This window comes from Diorhabda carinulata, chromosome 5, assembly GCF_026250575.1.
Source record: "Diorhabda carinulata isolate Delta chromosome 5, icDioCari1.1, whole genome shotgun sequence".
NCBI classification, from domain to species: Eukaryota; Metazoa; Arthropoda; class Insecta; order Coleoptera; family Chrysomelidae; genus Diorhabda; species Diorhabda carinulata.
In genome coordinates this window covers 5,425,544-5,440,019 of record NC_079464.1, presented here as the reverse complement: position 1 = coordinate 5,440,019, position 14,476 = coordinate 5,425,544, and the positions used below count along the sequence as shown (strand labels likewise).

Here is a 14,476-nt window from a genome sequence, read left to right as displayed (position 1 = left end):
CTAGAATGTCAATTTCCAATATAAAGAGCGCAATGTTCAGTTTGGAAGTATGGAAATGTCAAACTACATATTAAATTATGTCTAAAGTGTTCAAATGAATAGTAAATAATGAACCGCATATCAATATATTTTTTTCGCTCACCTAAGATCTCCAGTACAGTCGGTGCCATGATGAACTGTAAAACTTTGCCGATGAAGAAGTCTCGAACCCAAAGGCTTCAAGTCTATATCATTTCCATGCTATATAAACATTAAATAAATATACCTCATCTTCTAGCACAGCTAGAAAGAAGTACCGAGAAACATTGGCATTAAATTGCCATTGAAATAACTTAATCGGAGATTGCATTGATAATTTTAATAAATAAAACTCACCAAATGTGTAATCTGGTCTAACAGTTGGTTAACTTCTTGGCTGTATACCAAACCAATATGGCTCTTTCCTAGTAATCTCCTGATTTTCCTTTTGATTTCTTCTTTATTACAATTCAACATCACCAATATTGCAACTAGATTGTACAGTTGCGTAGCTAATAGTTTATCTTCTTCGTGTTCCAGCCTCTTCCTTTCGGTATCGCTCAAGCTTTTATAGCGCTCCATCATTTCTTGCGGTCCCTGATGAAAATAAATCAATTTTTATCATCGAAATATGGAGAAGCGATAGAAATTATTACCTGATCCATTCCTATCATGTCCCTTTCTTGAGAAACAGCATCTAAGAACGCATCTTCCCAAAATTGCATCTGATCCCAAAGAGTCGATCTGTCTTTTGCTAAAAGACCTTCGAATAAATAAGTTCTTACACCATCTGGACTCGGAGATGAAGCAGTGTTGATTATATTTCCACCGTGATATCTAAATCCAGTACTCAACGAGGATTTGCTCGACCATACACTGGAGGTACGCTGTTTTGGTATCTTTGTAAACTGCAATATAATAAATTTCATTGTATCTGACATATTTTTCAATATGGAATTACTTAAATGGAAGATAAACGAGAAACTGGTCAAAATCAAAATTTCAAGGAACATCTGTCTTATGGTTGACAAGTTTTTGATATTCATTGCTCAAATTTTGTAGCTCAAGTGAATTATTTATCTTTATCATCTTTTCTATCGCTTTCATTGCCTGCTTTTCTATTTTTTTGCTCACTCCTTTATTGAGTCACATTACAATCTACTACACATTTTGTTTATCTCAATCTGTTGATTTATCTCATATTTTTTAAGGTTTTTCTCAAACTTCCTTTGCTCAATTTCCAAACTTTCCATTATTTAGTATCTACAGTGAAATGAATTCACTTGTACTATATATAAATTTCAAATTAGGAGGAAGAAAATTTGCAAAAAATACCAAATTAAAAACTCCTAGGATCTACACCATCTATTTCACCATGCTCCTCGATATTTTTCGTTTTCTGCTTCTTCATGTTTTCACTCACTTCTTCATTCAGTCACATTATTAACTGCCACACATTTTGTTTCTCAATCTGTTGAGAAAGAAAATTTGCAAAAAGCACCAAATTCAAAAACTCCTAGGATCTCCATCATCTATTTTACCATTCTCCTCGATAGTTTTCGATTTGGAATTACTTCCATCGTTGCCTCAACATTTTCTTGATGTGAAGCTCCAAATTCAATAGTTTCACTAGTCTCCTATGAGATCTTCTATCTCTAGCAAGATATAGAGATTCTTTTTTTCAGTTTGTCCAACAAATTGAATTCTTTAACTATATCTTGCCTTTCTTTGTTCATTTTTGCTCTCTTCTTAAAATTTTTCTTCTTCATGTAGTCAGAAACACAGGTTCTTCATTTTATTTTTTCTGTATTAAGTTGTTTATTCCAAGTAACTTTTTGGATACACCTGTATCATAAATTCACATACAGCTTTTTAATGCTTCTATTTTCCTAAGTGCCTAACTGAGTTATCTGGGAAACAAACAATTATTGAGAATACTAAACTACAGATATAAGAAAAAATATTCGAGGAAAAAATATTTGAAGACATTCAACAAAAGTATATGAAAATGAAGGTGATACCTTTAAATTATTGATTTCCAGGTGGACGCTCACGTGCTATAGCGGTTCAAGAAAGGATATAAGTTAATTTGGAGGGTAAGGAAGTGTTTATAACATAAAATAAGAATGGGAAAATATTGATTCAACTTCGAAAGCGATTATAATTAATTTTGGCTGCAAAAGAAAAGACTTTCCATTACGATGATTTTGAAACTTTTACTTCTGTTTTATTTTCTTTCTATTTCAAGTTTCACAATTACTTCCCTCTCCCTTTCTCACTATAATTTTAAAAAAGGGTGAAAACTGTTTAATTGTTGTTTAAATTAAAAAAATATATAAATATATATACAGGGGCGCTGAGAAATATTTTTCTATTGCTGTAGGTCTAATAAATTTGGAAATCACGGCTATAAATAATAATAAACAGAACGTATTCCTGAAGGGCTTTTCGGAAAGATTTAAGATCGATTAGATCATCTATCAGCTGATTGCGGATCCTAGCCCAGAACCAGATTTTTATCACTCTTGCTACCTAAGGCTGGTTTATACGTCATCTCCTGGAATTTTGTGGAAATTCGTTATATAATTGGCCAATTACCAGGTTCTCATTATTGAAAATTGCAAGTATAACTCCCCGAAAAGCCTCATGTGCACTTGTAAATAAACTTTTATCAAGCCGTCGTGACATTCGGCCAATTTTATAACGAATGTCCACAGGACACCAAGAGATGACGTATAAACCAGCTACCCAGAGTACTAGTGACCTTGGGGGTCATCGCCGTCGTAACATGCGTGTTCAGATATCTCGAAAACCTCCAGGATATATATTCGGCCAATTGCATAACGAATTTCCACAGAGCTACAGTAGATGTCAGGCACCAGGTGATTCATATATTTATTTGTTAAAATGATAAAAAACCTCAAGTCTTAGTAACCTATACAATTAACTCAATCAGTGACCCCGGTTAGTTTTTCTTTAAACCACCGATTGGATTGGATTGGATTTAGATAAATACAATACACTCTATCTCTTGTTGTTAAGTTATAAAGTTGTCTATTTGTATGTAACTTTCTGTCAAAATTCATATAGAAACTTACCTGTAAAGTTTCCACTTCAGTATCGGAAACTGTGGATCGAAACGAAGCCTGATTACCGCCTCTATTAAGATTGCAAGCGGGTCCCATGGTTATAGAACCAGCGGAAGGAGATAGAGTACCTCCAGAACCATGCACAGTGCTCTCACCCTAACACACATCAAACCAAGGACATATAAATGTTCTATTGCAAAAATTATGTCACGATATCCAAAAAAAATGTTATTTACTACAAAACTTGACAAAAAAAACTATTGTTGCTTCAAATTCGTTTCATTCTGTTTTCTGTGACTATAAATTTTTCATTTATAATCGATTGCTCAAATTTTTAAGCTCTAAGATGACATTATAAGCTAGATAATCAATTAATAAGTAAGTTAAGTACATATTTTTTGCAAAAGAACATATAAATAGGTGACGAAATTTGAAAAAACAAAGATATAGTGAATAATACTTACGTCTGAATCGAAAGACGTCAGTTTACTCAACAGTAGATTTTTCTTTTGGGTAAGCATGTCTTTGAACACCTCACTTGTTGATTGCTCTTTGTCGGAATCGTCGCCTTGAATTAAACGCACTTCTGGGGGCTCTGTATATAAATAAATAAAACTTGTTTTTTTGAAGTCTAGTTTTACAATTTTTTTCTAATTTTTCCAGTTTGTCTTATATTTCAAATTCTTCTAGTTTTCTCGCTGTTTCTACCTGATTATTCTAATTGTTTCATTATTCCTAGTGTTCCTTATTTTTTATATATATTGCAAATTTTTTCAAGTTATCTAATGTTGAGAATAGAGGTACTAGTTTATAAAGAAAAAAAGATTTTTTAGATTAGTGATCCTATTATAGTGTGAGATTGATGTCTAAAAAAAAGAAGAAGACAAGTAACCCCTTTTAAATGTACAAAAATAAAACACCTGTTAATAATTACAAAAATTGGGGGTGTTATATAAAATAAGATAAAATAAAAGCCAAAAAATTTGCTACATTGAACCAAATCAAGTATCTCATCCCTAAACTTCGAAGTCTGTCATTTCTGTGATTAGTGAGTAGGTTCAACAATTAATAGACAATTGAATAAAAATAAATAAAATATGGGAGATTAACATATAATTATAATATTAGCTTCAATAGGAAGCTGAAAGTTTACTAGATTATGAAAATTATAACTGGCGCAGTCAATAGGTTCAACAATTAATCGACAATTGAATAAAAAAGATAAACAGTTGTGAACTATTACCTGCTTGCGAGGATTTCCTCGAAGCATCCCAATCCGAAGATTGTAAAGAATATCTTGGGCTTTGTGGAGATCTTGGACTGGAACTCTAAAAATTTCAATTAATATATATTAGCCTACCATCAATGATTATATATTGTCACACCTAATTCTACAGACAAAGTAGTTCTGGTTAATGATGTCTACGATTTACGAATAGATAACGAAGTAGTCATCACAATGAATGTTTTGGAAATTAGAAGCCGAATTGACAAAAATAAAAGGAGTAAATGATGTTTAATTGGCCCTGAAAGTACCGATAGCTCTCTAAATATATTATAAAGCATTTCGTGATAGCATTGGTTCAGTTAGAGCATCTATATGGTCATTGGAAGGTAGATTCATTAGGAGAAGTGAAAAAATTTAGCTTAGAGTAAAAAAGAGGAACTTAAAATGTTTTAGACGCTCTCTACAGATGTAAAGCTATTAATGGACAAAAATTGGAATTCAGTGTAAACTATCATGAAAAGGGACAATACAAGAGTTGGCCTTCTTCGATGAATATTTACATATTTGTTCAAATATTTGTTTTAAATTCTCACCTGTGTCATATCATGAACATTCTCGGTCATATCTTTCGACCAATAATGCGTATGGGCTATTTCACACAATTGAAAAACTGAAGCCATTCCACCTAATCCGAAATTGCTATAAGTCACTTCTAATCCATGAACTATTGCCAATAATATTTTCAAAGTTCCTTTCCAAACAGGTTTGGACACGCACTAAAAAATTCGTGATTTATAAGATCTAATTAGTCCAACTTTACTGGAAAAATACTACTCAAAATATGAAAATATCAATGTTGAATGAAATAACAAAATTAAATACATTCTAGAAGGGGTATATTGAATATAACTTTGAGATGAATTACACCAAACTGAAGTTTTACTCTTTACAACAGAAGTATTTCTTCTCGTGGTTCTGTTAAGTGTCCTCCGAAATCACCAGATTTAGTTCCAAATGATTAAAGAAGAAAAATAATGCAAGTTTGTGATGTAATTTCAAATAATCTCATTCATTTTCTGTATAATAGATTATCAAACAATCTTTAATTGAAAATTATAATTGGCGCAGTCAGTAGGCTCGGCAATTAATTAATAATTGATCAAAATAAATAAAATATGGGAGATAAACATATAATTACAGTCAATGGGAAGCTGTATAATAGATTATTAAACAATTTTTAATTGACAAATGTGGATTAATCCAATCCTTTAAATTTTGTTAAATTATCCTAAAGTTCATCTTTATAATTACTTTTTAATGCATTTTACTTCCAAGATCTTATAGCAAACACTTTTTTTCAATTCAAATTATTTGTCACAAAAATATTTTTTTCAATTGAATGGAAGTACTTTGGAGTTGACATAACCAGTTATGGGGACGTATCCAGAAACAAGTATCCAGAGCAAATAAAGTGCGCGGGATGTTTTCAGAAACTAATATGGCGGAACTAACCTAAGATAAGAAACAAAACCACAAATTTATAAAGCGACAATCAGACCTTTACATCAGAAACAAGACCAGAAACTTTTGGACACCACAGAAAAAAAATTCTCAGGCGGATCTCGGAAACAACACTATTAAACCGGGAAAGAATCGAAAACATCACAGCGTAAAAAATAATGAATCCAATATAAAGTGGAATGCAATTGGAACACGTAGAGGTCGACAGAGAAGTGACAATCGAAGATATCGAAGAAGGAATAGGCGCTAGAACTATTATGGAAGAAATAAGAAGCAGATCATTTTTGTGGATTGGGGTCCACCTAATCGCTCTTGTTTTGACACTAATCGTTTTATATTGTAATAAAGTTACAGGAAACATTAGAATACTTAGTGTAGAGTGAGAATCCAGTGGAAAAGTTCATTATTCTATTTGAATACTAATAGATTGGAACCGGTTAGTGTTCATATGATCCAAAAATAGTTTCCAAGGACTGAAAAAAATTATTTTATAGTGTAGGATAAAATTTGATTCAACACTAAATTGTAAAAAACTATTTTAAAAAAATCTACCAGAACAAGTTTTCCAGTTCTTTCAAAGGATTTTCATCGTCAACTTAATTTAAGAAATTCGAATGTGGTAGTTTGTTTTGTACTTCACTTACGTGTTAATGAACTATTTAATTCAAATTTAGATATCAAAATATGACTCACCACATCATCTATATGATCATCAGGTCCTATTTTTTTATCTATAGTCTTGTTCAGTTTACTCAAAACAAAGTTTCTATAGGATTCGTCCTCCATCAACTTTTTTAATCGGTTCAGCTTGAGCCAACCGATTCCTTCGCCATCCAAAACATTTGTAATGACCTACAATTATGATACCAGATTTATAACTTACAAAAAATACTGAAAAGAAGGTCGAATAAAATATTTTTTATAGTGTACACTTACATCTTTCAGAAAAGCTTGGTTCTCGGTATTAGTAGTAGTTTTGTCAGCCACTTGTTTCCACTGCAATTCATCCTGTCCTCTGGAAGTATGTTTTATCAAAGGACTTTTCTCGGCTAATCCCTTGGGGCCTCTATTAAACGGTCCGAACATACTTTTCGTTGATTCTTTAGGCTTCGAAACGCTCTGTCTTTGTTCTACAACTTTGGTTTGTTCTTTTTTACTACCAAATAAATCAGAAAACATGTTGGTCGTCGAAACGGCCAAACCATTTATATCTGAACTTATATTAGAGAAAAAATCTCTACCGGCTCCTGTTATGACATTCGAGGTAGCTAATGCGGTGTTACTTAAACCCGGATCTTGTTTTGTGAACGAATCAGTCTAGAAATATATAAAACACTAAAATAGAACAAGCCTGGTAGTATATTTCTGTATATTACCCTCAATAAACCTTTCTTCGTAACTGCTTCTTTCGCACTTTTCGTCAAATCTCCCAATGTCGATTTTCCAACGTAAGTCAGATCATCTAGAGTCGTTTTACTCATAGCGGTTGCGGTTTTACTTGCTTCTATCGCGCTTTTTCCTGCTACTTGTACACTTTTCGTAGCTTCTTCAGCTGCTTTTTTCGCTTGGGACGTAAACTAGAAAATCATATAAGTTATCAAAGACTAAGAAACACTGCTTGTAGCAAAAAATACTTCCGTCATAAAATCAGTTCACAATAGCAATTTCAATGGTAGTTAGAAACCATTTTGTGTGATTGAAGGTGTTCTAGGTATACTGATCTTCAAGAAGCCACTGCATGAAGTCTTTAAGAAACTCTGATATAACCAGCAGCAGCTCTAGTTCCTTGCAATCATTTTAACTACGGAACTTTATAACCTCAAATCAACTACCTCTTCTCGAATCCCAAAATCCCAATCTTAACCAATTGATTTCTTCTAAGATTTCGTGGTAACAAAGCTCAGAGCAATTTAGCTACATCTCAAAATATTGAGTGATTTGCGTCTTTAGTTTAAGACAAAGAAGAAAAAATCGGAGAAAGTGAATTAGAAGAATCTTCATTCTTCTCAAATTAATCATCTCTTCTTGAATCCCAACCAGTTGATTCCACCTCACGACACATCTGACAGCAACTCAACTTCATCGCAAAATTTTCGACTGACCTACTTTTTTAGGTCGAAACTAAGAAACAATCAAAGCAAAACTAGTCCATGATATATTCAATGATAGATATACTGATATTTTTATATGATCAAACTCATTTTAGTTAAGGAATCACTTTAAGAATGTTATAACTGAATTTAAATAATGTTTACATCCACCTAATACAATCCAGTGTTTTGGAAAGACATTGCTTGATTCCTACTAAAGTCTTTCAAGCATCTCCACTGCAAAGATACATAAACTCAAATCAACTACTTCGAATCCCAAAATCCCAATTTCAACCAATTGATTTCCTAGAAGATTTCGTGGTAACAAAGCTCAGAGCAATTTAGCTACATCTCAAAATATTGAGTGATTTGCGTCTTTAGTTTAAGACTAAGAAGAAAAAATCGGAGTAAGTGAATTAGAAGAAACTTGCTTGCATCTTCACTACAAAACACTACAGAATCTCAAATTAATCATCTCTTCTTGAATCCCAACCAGTTGATTCCACCTCACGACACATCTGACAGCAACTCAACTTCATCGCAAAATTTTCGACTGACCTACTTTTTTAGGTCGAAACTAAGAAACAATCAAAGCAAAACTAGTCCATGATATATTCAATGATAGATATACTGATATTTTTATATGATCAAACTCATTTTAGTTAAGGAATCACTTTAAGAATGTTATAACTGAATTTAAATAATGTTTACATCCACCTAATACAATCCAGTGTTTTGGAAAGACATTGCTTGATTCCTACTAAAGTCTTTCAAGCATCTCCACTGCAAAGATACATAAACTCAAATCAACTACTTCGAATCCCAAAATCCCAATTTCAACCAATTGATTTCCTAGAAGATTTCGTGGTAACAAAGCTCAGAGCAATTTAGCTACATCTCAAAATATTGAGTGATTTGCGTCTTTAGTTTAAGACAAAGAAGAAAAAATCGGAGAAAGTGAATTAGAAGAATCTTCATTCTTCTCAAATTAATCATCTCTTCTTGAATCCCAACCAGTTGATTCCACCTCACGACACATCTGACAGCAACTCAACTTCATCGCAACATTTTCGACTGACCTACTTTTTTAGGTCGAGACTAAGAAACAATCAAAGCAAAACTAGTCCATGATATGTTCAATGATAGATATACTGATATTTTTATATGATCAAACTCATTTTAGTTAAGGAATCACTTTAAGAATGTTATAACTGAATTTAAATAATGTTTACATCCATCTAAAACAATCCAGTGTTTTGGAAAGACATTGCTTGATTCCTACTAAAGTCTTTCAAGCATCTCCACTGCAAAGATACATAAACTCAAATCAACTACTTCGAATCCCAAAATCCCAATTTCAACCAATTGATTTCTTAGAAGATTTCGTGGTAAAAAAGCTGACAACAATTCAGTTACATCACAATACTTTCAAGTGATCTACTTGTTTAGTTTACGAATCATAGTAATAGACAATCTACAATCCACATTGCTGTACCGATCTTCAATTGTACTGCATAATTTCTTTTACCAATTTACAAATGAACTTTGTAATCACCATTGAGACATATTGATCTTATAGTTACCTAAACTAACTGATACATTAAATAAAAGAATGTATATAAATTGAATATAATAGAGAGTGGTACCTTATCCATTTGAGCAAGAATTCCGTCTTGACTACTCTGTCTAGTAGTTTCTTTGACTAGTTCTTTGGCTTGGGAAGTGAAATGTTCAAAAATTGATCCTTGAGAGTTTTGTCTAGTTACCATGCTACTGGTTGATGAAAAAGGAACTGGACTCACATTACCGGATGAACTGAAGCTACCAGTTCTCGCCAAAACGTTACCGACGCTGGGTTGTTTTTGCAACATTGGACCTATTGGAGGAACCTAACGAAAAATTATTGCTATGTGTTTGGAGCTCCAATTGATGATCAACTTACCGGCGTTACTGTTCTTCTCGTTTTCCTCGAACTACTAGATTTATCTAATTCACTGGTAGGTGATATGGATCTAGCGTTATTTGCGCTGACAACAGTTTTGGGTGTTGTAGTAGAATTAGAATCAGATTCATTTTCATTACTTCCTGTTTCGTCTCTATCGATTTTCGAAGATGTTACGGCCTCTTCTTTAAGTCTATGACCAAATTCTAATTCTGAGTCTCTATTGAACGAAAGAGAACTCACGTCAGATTCGCTACTAGATGTGGAACGGGGAGAATCTGATCTTGTGACTGGAATTTCACCTAAAAGAAAAAAATTCTTAATTTATAGATAAATCTCTACGCCGCTCTGAAGAGACGCAAGTACTTCGAAACTAGTCAACAATTGCGAACATTTAGGGATATTGATGTCGACACAAAGGTCGATGGCCAATTTTTTGTCCAAATTCATTCAAGAAAAAGAAGTTTTTAATCAAATTAAGCTGAAAACAACCCTTTTAAAGGAAACTGAACCTAATTTTTGAACAGATTAAGCTTGTAAAATCCAATTTGTGATTAAACTTGACTCATATTGACAATATTTTGATCGAATCAAACTTTTAAAAGTCAATTTTTGACCAAATTGAATTCAAAAAATTTCTCTCTGACTCAAAAAAGCGAATTTTTGTGAAAATAACTTATAGAAACTATTTGTTAACCAAATAAAAGTCAATTTTTGACTGTATTAAACTTTTGAGATTGAACTTGCCTCATAGCAACTATTTTTTTATGGAATTTATATTTTAAAATCCAATTTTTCATGGAATTCAATTCATGTTTTTCACCCAATTGAACTTTTATGGGACAATTTTTAGCTCAATGAATTCAAAAAATGAATTTTTGCACAGATTAAGGCCAAAAAAGTCAATTTATCACAAAATGAAAAATATAGAAACTATTTTCAATCAAAATAAACCTCAAAAAGCACATTTTTGAATATACTACATTCAAAATTTTTCTAGAAAAGCAAATGTTAAACCAAAAAGCTGCTTTGATCAAATTAAATCTAGAAAGGATAATTTCTGACCAGTACTAAATTTAAAAGCCCTTGTTCGATCAAATCAAATTCAGAAGTCAATTTTTGACCATACCTAATGCAGAAAAGCACAGATTCAACCAAATTAAACTAAAAAATAACTCTTTGACGAAAGTAAATTCATAGTAGCTCTATTTTGATCAAATTAAAATTCAAAAAACCAGTTTTTGGCTAAATTAAACTCGGGAATGCCAATTTTCAACCAAACATGATTTCGAGTAACAATTTTTTTACCAAATTAAATCCAGAAAAGCTAATTTCTGACCATAACTAAATTCAGAAACCCCTTTTCGATCAGATAAAATTCAGAAGTCAACTTTGAGCCAAACTAAACTTGAAATTACTATTTTTTGACTAAATTAAACTTAGAAAAGCCAAATTTCAACTGAATTAATCTCAAAAAAGCCTCCAGATACAAAGTCAGTCACCTAAAAATTAAAAGCTCATCCCAGACGTGTACAATAATGCGCATAACTGTCTTTTAAGTAACAACAAATATTTTTTTAGATTCCTAATAACCCTATGGCATTAAAAATATATAGTGACAATCGATATTTCGGATTCAATTGAATCTTCTCAGTCAATTGTCATTTTTCAAGAATCACGAAGCTTTTTATGATATGCGTTTAAACATTTAGGCACACGAGAATGTAGAAGTAGCCACAACGTACCTTCGGGATATTGAAGCTGAGATGGAGGATTATAAACTGTTTCAACGTCAATACTAGAAGAAAAATGGAATGTTTGTGCGTTCGCTTTCCTATATTCTTGACAAGAAGTATAACCCGGTGATAAATCCGACGATACCATCTCAGAAACAAAATCACTCAACGATGAATAACTAGAACTTGTACTTTCTCCTTCTTCAGAATCAGAACCGCTTTCGTCTGTTGGTTGATGTTCCACAGTTTGCATACTCCTCAAGGCACCTATAAATTGGTATATCTTGTAAATACACCCAGTAGATCATTATCATACTTACTATTCAACGAACTGTTATCGTCCCATACTATGAATTTTATCGGTTCCAAAGTATGCATGTACCACTTGGGTTTATCTCCGATTAAAGAGGGATCCAAAACTCCTGTTTGAACCCTTTGGAAAGCGACATTCGTCGGTGTTAACGACCATTCGGCGAAAAATTCCACTGCTTGGGTTCTCGAAAATCTGTTGAGAAAATTTGAAGTTCTTGGACGGGATCGAAGGAAACTATTGATTTGAAACGCCACAACGGGACGTGGATAAAGACGAAGAGTTCGTGTATGTTCTGAGAAATTAGCTAATAGATTTTGAGAATTGAAGAAACGTACCTAAAAATAAGGAAAGATCATTGGTTAAGTCTTTGTAATTAATGGAAATTTTAGACAACAAGTTCCAGGTCGTTCAGCTTTTCTTCAAAGTTTGTATATTTCATTAGTTTACGTATTTGTGAACCAATAAATATTCCCTTTTCAATTTTTGCCTTGCTGAATTTGAGAAATTTCTCTTCCAGGTATAAGAATCCGCTGTCATCTTTAGACATAGGTAATCCACACTTGGGCCATGCTTCCTTTGTGCAGTAACTTTTCCTGTCTCGGCTGTCCTTTTAGCAAATTTTGTGTAACCAAGTTGTAGCCCAAGTTATGGGCAAATCAAAAAGTCCCTTTCATATCAAAACCAGCAAAGAAGTACATTTATTTCCGTTCTATAGCCACATTACTTTTAAGCTAGTTTTCGAGGAGAAATTGGGATTAAAACTGAGTCTAATATTTATAAAACAATTGTAGTGAGATATTAAACTTCGTATTATTCCCTGCTTACCATTGCTATTCTAGTTGCTACATCGACAGAATCAACATCATTTCCATAAACGAAAGGACTAAAGCCAGTCGAAGGTGAAGGGGGACGAACCGTTGGAATATGTGGTGATTGTTGTTGATGAATATCTTCCGGATCTGACATTCTACTTTTCGATATACTATAAACAAAAAATATTGATTATTTATCACATTTCATTCAATTTCTTTCACTACACTTACCTAAAAGTATTTTGTAAATATGTACTTTCTCTTTGAGAAGACTGTAGTTGTTGAGCTGCTGTAGACGGAGCTGATAAATTTATTATAGCCTGCAATATACCGTAACCTCAATAAATATCATTAAATTTCTTGAATAATTTTAAATTTTTATTTTTACCTACATACGAAGTTGTCTAATATCCACACTAATCTAAATTCTAGTAAAGAAACTGCTAATATTAATGACAATAATAATCGTATAAAAAATTGAGAATAAAATCAAGATTTTTATGTATCTATGTTTGCTTGAATGGAATATAATTCACTTAGACCTGGAAAATCTTTTGTGTTGTCTATTGTACTCAGTTTCCTTACTACTTTCACTTTGGATAATAGGTCTTAAGCCTTTAGTAGATCTACCACAAGAAATCTACACTTGCGTGCATAGAACTCGGTCCAATGGAAAGTTTTGACTTCAACTACATATTTTTTATCAAATAATTCATCAGATCACAAAAAGAAATATGCTTTAATCGAAAATGGACTTGGTTGATGATCAGTTGCTAGACAATTGGGTATGACCCACGCAGCAGTTCGAAGAGTGTGTTTTGAGAAAACTGGATCCTTTCATAGGCGACCTGTAACAGGCAGAAAGCGATTTACAACAGCTCCTGATGACCGCTTTATTGTGTCAACAACATTGAGATATAGTCACCTTAATCTAGTGCAGGTACAGCTCCGTGAAGTGCGAGAAATAACTACTAGTCAGTGGGCAGTAAGACTAAGACTGCAGGAAATAACCTGACACCTAAAACACCTGCGATTGGTCCAAAGCTTACTCCAACTCATCGGCAAGCACGCCTGCTTTTTGTACAGGATCGTCTTAATTGGAGGTTCTAACAATGACAAAATATGCCTCCATGGTAGCCACCGAAGAAGGAAAAAGTACCGAAGACCAAGAGACAGTGCTTATGGAGGTGATTCCTGCATGATCTGGGTTGCAACTTCTGTAGGAGCACGAACCGACAGTGTCCATTCGGGAAGATCGTGTTCAAGGTAGAATAGGTTCAACCGCTGATAGATATGTCGAGGAGATTTTAGCAATTCATGTGGTACCTCGTCGACTATTGCATGACAATGCAAGGCCGCACACCGCTAGAACTGTGCAAGATTATAATGCAGAAGTCGGTTTTCGGATTATGGAGTGATAAGCATACAGTCCTGACCTAAATCCAATAGAACATTTCCTCCATATCCTACCCCAAACTCTATCTCAGAACTTTTTGTTTCGGGAGAAGAAAAGTTGCTTAGCATCCCACAAGAAATAAAAGCTAACTTGATTAGACCTATGCCTAATCGTATGAGAGATGTTAGTGGTACAAGATGAAGTTATACCCATTATTAAGAAGTTAAGTGTTAAGTTATAAATTGTCAATAACTCTATTTATGTTGATAGTAAAAATCTTAATGCTAACCTTGGTAAAACCATTTTTGAGCTTAGATTTTCAAAATCTCCT

The 14,476-nt window shown here is 33.1% G+C and overlaps 1 protein-coding gene across 6 annotated transcripts in view; it reads right to left on the bottom strand.

Moving 5' to 3' along the window:
- The window catches only part of LOC130893988 (MAP kinase-activating death domain protein), a 40,387-nt gene that overhangs the window by 16,743 nt on the left and 9,168 nt on the right, over window positions 1-14,476 (bottom strand). For all 6 annotated transcript variants that reach the window (XM_057800459.1, XM_057800465.1, XM_057800462.1 and 3 more), the window contains 16 exons: window positions 12,981-13,069; window positions 12,763-12,919; window positions 11,945-12,272; window positions 11,634-11,891; window positions 9,889-10,190; window positions 9,593-9,835; window positions 7,233-7,433; window positions 6,793-7,173; window positions 6,550-6,708; window positions 4,929-5,111; window positions 4,351-4,435; window positions 3,572-3,702; window positions 3,117-3,263; window positions 675-926; window positions 376-615; window positions 143-240 (listed from right to left, as the gene is read on the bottom strand). In XM_057800459.1, coding sequence (XP_057656442.1) covers window positions 143-240; window positions 376-615; window positions 675-926; window positions 3,117-3,263; window positions 3,572-3,702; window positions 4,351-4,435; window positions 4,929-5,111; window positions 6,550-6,708; window positions 6,793-7,173; window positions 7,233-7,433; window positions 9,593-9,835; window positions 9,889-10,190; window positions 11,634-11,891; window positions 11,945-12,272; window positions 12,763-12,919; window positions 12,981-13,069 — 3,254 coding nt within the window. The remainder of the gene's footprint in view (window positions 1-142; window positions 241-375; window positions 616-674; window positions 927-3,116; window positions 3,264-3,571; window positions 3,703-4,350; window positions 4,436-4,928; window positions 5,112-6,549; window positions 6,709-6,792; window positions 7,174-7,232; window positions 7,434-9,592; window positions 9,836-9,888; window positions 10,191-11,633; window positions 11,892-11,944; window positions 12,273-12,762; window positions 12,920-12,980; window positions 13,070-14,476) is intronic.